The sequence below is a fragment of the Palaemon carinicauda genome, chromosome 3, assembly GCF_036898095.1.
Source record: "Palaemon carinicauda isolate YSFRI2023 chromosome 3, ASM3689809v2, whole genome shotgun sequence".
NCBI classification, from domain to species: Eukaryota; Metazoa; Arthropoda; class Malacostraca; order Decapoda; family Palaemonidae; genus Palaemon; species Palaemon carinicauda.
The window spans coordinates 190,360,169-190,365,168 of NC_090727.1; the positions used below are offsets into that span (position 1 = coordinate 190,360,169).

General features: G+C 33.1%; 1 protein-coding gene across 1 annotated transcript in view; it reads left to right on the top strand.

Annotated features, from left to right (window-relative positions):
• The window catches only part of LOC137636106 (zwei Ig domain protein zig-8-like), a 33,209-nt gene that overhangs the window by 3,056 nt on the left and 25,153 nt on the right, over window positions 1-5,000 (top strand). The window contains exon 2 of the mRNA XM_068368520.1: window positions 1,307-1,517. Within this exon, the coding sequence (XP_068224621.1) occupies window positions 1,307-1,517 (211 nt within the window). The remainder of the gene's footprint in view (window positions 1-1,306; window positions 1,518-5,000) is intronic.

The following is a 5,000-nucleotide window of genomic DNA, read 5'->3' on the forward strand; positions in this document are numbered from 1 at the left end:
CTCTTTCACAGGACGTCTGTTACTATTCTGCCCCATGCATCCTTGGGGTCGCTTATATATCATTTAGCTACTTCCCGAAGATTTTAGGACCGAGATCTGGAAGCCTGAGGCGTTGGCCTAAGGTCGTCAGCAGAGTTCTCAACTAGATAAAAATTCAGGGGGGTGAACCTTGGTTTCAGGAAACTCTCGGACGTATATCAATGCACAGCGAGACGACTCTCTCTCAGCTAGCTCAGTCCACTTTTATCCTCGGATATAAAAAAAAGACAAAATCTCACACTGGAGTTCTCGATGACCTTCCAAAGAACGTACCACATAAAAGAATTGCATATTTTCTCGCAAACATGATGCAATACCTCATAAAAATATAAAAAAACATTTACATAAGCCCTTGTTCATATCTCGTATGGATCGTACAACAATCTTAACCAGTTACGTAAGACTTCGTATCAAAATATGTGAAATAAAAAGTTAATTCTTAAAAATAGTATATATTTACATATACTGACTTGAACAAAGAATACAAATAAATTAACGACGCAAGTCTTACATAATTTATATAACAAACTTATACCTACATGAGGGGAAGTCATCTTTGAACTGGCTATTCACCTCTTCAATAGACATATGAAAACATAAATAAAATACCTGATTAACTTATTTACTCTGCACTAGACTAGCTTCGTAAGACTATATATATATATATATATATATATATATATATATATATATATATATTATATATATATATATATATATATATATATATATATATATATATATATATATATATATATATATATATATATATATATATATATATATATATATATATATATATATATATATATATATATATATATATATATATATATATATATATATATATATATATATATATATATATATATGTATAATAGGCTTAGCAGACAATTGATATTTACTGCAGAAAAATATTCAATAAATAATATAAGTAAGGAAATTACTTTCCCTACATAACATATTGGACAATATATAAATCTAATATTTGTTGCCAACCAATCAAATCTTAGTTAAAAGAATTTTAGGTAATTCAGTGCATGATATATATTGATTAAATTATGTAGAGGAAATATTTTTCGAGCTAAAATGTAATTGATAACTATCAAATGAAATATAATCCAAAGTCTTACAACTACAAATAATTCATAAAGTTATTTTCAACATACAAAAAGCAATGAATGTCAAATGTAATTGAAGCTTGATATTCAATTCGCCATAGAGACAGTACAAAGAATAGAATCTACTTCCGTTCAATTCACAACAGGTATCATGGATGAGAGCGCGGGACCTACACCTACTGACGGTAGGTCGCTTTACCTACACAAGCGACGACCGCTTCAGGGCTGTCCACCAGTCGGGGTCACAGGACTGGCTGCTCAAAATCCACTACATACAAGTCAATGACGCTGGTCCTTACGAGTGTCAAGTGTCTACAACACCTCCCATGACGCACACTGTGTGGCTCAGCATTGTGGGTAAGAAGTATTATTATTATTACTATTATCATTATCATCATCAGCATAATCATTATTATTATTATTATTATTATTATTATTATTATTATTATTATTATTATTATTATAACCCTAGTTGGAAAAGCTGATGCTATTACTCCAAGGGCTCAAACAGGGAAAATAGCTGAATGAGGAGATTGAATAAGGCAAAACATAGATAAGTGTGCCTGAGTGAACTCTGAAGCAAGAGAACTATAACCCAAGACATTGGAAGGCCATGGTACAGAGGCTATGGCACTTCACAAGTTTAGAGAACAATGGTTGGAATTTTGAGTTTTCTTCTAGAGTAGCTGCTTACCATAGCTAGAGTCTTTTCTACCCTTACCAAGTGGAAAGTAATCACTGAACTCGAAGGAGGAGATTGCCACTGCAGACATAATATGAAAGGTCTTTGTAGCTGCACTCTGTAAATAACCCTATACTATACTTCCACTCCCACATTCTTTCATCTAGCTCGCTAAACTAATAGCTTTTCTTTCTTACTGCAATCTCCGGGATCTCCCCCTGTCTCACATTATTGCTGAATGGCCTCCCAGGCCCCTGTGCTTGACCACAGATTCATAGATACAATTCAAGTATGAAGTACCCGTTATATCTCTTTGCAGAGGGGTAATGTATTGGCAAGTCTTGTGGGTAAGTATTGGATGGTTGAAGTGAATGGGTTGATTGTTATTTATTAAAATAGATGAGTTAATACTGTGGGTGAATATGGGTAATTAAGTTGGTCTTTTGTGATGGGCCACATAATGTTCTGAAGAATTTTTATGGTAATTAAGGAATACGTTCTTATTTAGAGTAACCATTACGATGCAAATGTGTGATTTGTATTATAGATGAATTCGTGCTTTGAATAAGCACTGTATTGCTCAACGAAATATGTAATTTATTCTTTCCTATAATAGCTGAGTCATTGTTCGAGCAAGTGTTGAGTAAATCAGTACGATTGGTAATTTGTGAATTGGCGTAATGAAAGAATACTTTGTGGAATTTCAAAAGTTTAAACTTGCAGCTAATGTCTTTTTTTTTAGTTTATATAGGAAAGATCTATTTTAATGTTGTTACTGTTGTCAAAATATTGTATTTTATTTGCTCATTACTTATCTTGTAGTTTATCTATTTCCTTATGTTCCTTCATTACTGGGCTATATTTTTGGAGCCCTTGGGCTTATCGCAACCTGATTTTCCAACTAGGGTTGTAGCTTAGCCAGTAATAATAATAATAATAATAATAATAATAATAATAATAATAATAATAACAATAGTGGTAGGTTACCACTATGTAGATAATGTAATGAACGAGTCAAATTACTTGTGGCAATGGATGAAAAGAGTTTCATTCCCCTGAACAGGCGAGTTACTGTGACTCAGGGTAATAACAGAGTCAGCCACCTTTCAGGGTAATAGGTGAATAATGCATTATTCAGCCGGAAATGAACCACACTAGAGATAGTCCAAGCTCTTGGGGTGGTAGATGTAATTGGGCGGTTAGAGAATGACATCTGTCATAATTCTTTATTCGTTCTGCTATAGTTTTGATATTTTTCATAGATTCATGTAATGTAATCATTTACTTAAGGTTAGTATAACTCCTATATATATACAAATATATACGTATATGCAGTATACACACATATTTGTCCTTATGAAATATAGATAGGTTGTAGGTTGTCCAGAGCACCAGCCACCCGTTGAGGTACTACCGCTAGAGAGTTGTGAGGTTCTTTGACTGGCTAGGCACTACTACATTGGATCCTTCTCTCTGGTTACGGTTCATTTTCCCGTTGCCTACACATACACCAAGTAGTCTGGCCTATTCTTTACATATTCTCCTCTGTCCTCATACACCTGACAACACTGAGATTACCAAACAATTATTCTTCGGCCAAGGGGTTAACTACTGCACCGTAATTATTCAGTGGAAAGGAAAAGTTACGTACTCTTTACTATGCTACTGAGTATAAATATCTATTTGATATATGGAATAAAAGTAGTTGTTCAGTACTTTTTGGAATAAAACTAGGTAAATACTACTATAGGAATTTGAGTATAAAAAGACACTCATAGAATAATCGGTAAAATGTATGTAAAGATATAGTATTTTCTGAAAGGAATTCCTAAATTCAAAAGTTAAAAAACCTTTGTTATAGTTTAAAAGGAAGGTTTTTAGCAATACCATTGATGTAATCTGTATTATGTGGATCAAAAGTTTGAACAAAAAGACGTCCTTTTATTCGTATTGCTGTATCTCATTGCTTCCGGTTCCTGCTCTATCCCAGCATTATCAGGGGTTTAAACTTGAGCATGTAGCCATTACCTTAGATGCTCCTGCTTTTTAACTTAGAATACCTTAAAACTTTTCAAATTTCCTTAAATTTGAAGCTAGTAAAACCAAAATTACCTTAAAAATATCATTAGCTTTTAAAATTACTTTGAAATCATGCAAATTACCTAAAACTAAGGTAGTTACCTTAAAAGTATAAACCCTGCCCAGTAACATGCAGCTCAATCCGAGACTCGGTGAAACTTTGCTCCTTTCTTAGACACTTGATAAACCTACATATACAAGTACTGGGGTGATGCGCGCTTACTTCAATTTCAAATCCATGATGCCATGGACCCTTCGAGGGAATTGTTCGTTTTTGGCAAATCATCAAGCACTCTTAAATACATACAGCAAATATTTTTATGTTGAACAGGCGGACATAAGTCATTTTATGGTTTATATATGAAATATGTTTTGATGTTGTTACTCTTTTAAAAATGTTCTATTAATTGTTAATTATTTCTCATATCGTTTATCTATTTTCTTATCTCCTTTCCTCACTGGGCTATTTTGTTTCCTGCTGGATCCCTTGGGTTTATAGCATTTTGGTTTTCAATTAGGGTTGTAGCTTAGCTAATAATAATAATAATAATAATAATAATAATAATAATAATAATGTGGAATCTGAGGGGGACGTTGAGGATTCCATCTTGTCTGTTAAGCCTTCCAATCCAAGTGACTTCAATATAATCAACGACCTCTTACGCTTCATGCGGGAAGATGTGGTAATGACATAATAGCTCAAACGGTTATGGTAATGTGTGTGCTGGGTGTGTGTGTGTGTGTTGTGTGTCAATTGGCACTATTTCTAATGCTCGTAGCATCAGCATGGGTAAATTAAAATTGATATCTGTTCCATATTTTCGTTGTGAGCCTTTATTTTTAATTTATGGACGACGCATTGGCTGAATTGGAAAAAAAAAACAACTGTTTTGTAGTGAAATTGGAAATTTCATCAAGCGAGCTTTCATTATCGCTTTCTCAAAATTGATTGCTATTGATAATGGTGCATATAAAGGTACAAGTTTCTTTGTCTGTTGTAAAATGGTTATATGTTTCTTTTATTTATAATTATTAGTATAGTAAAAAGTACGTAATTATGCATTTCCACGGGTAACAAG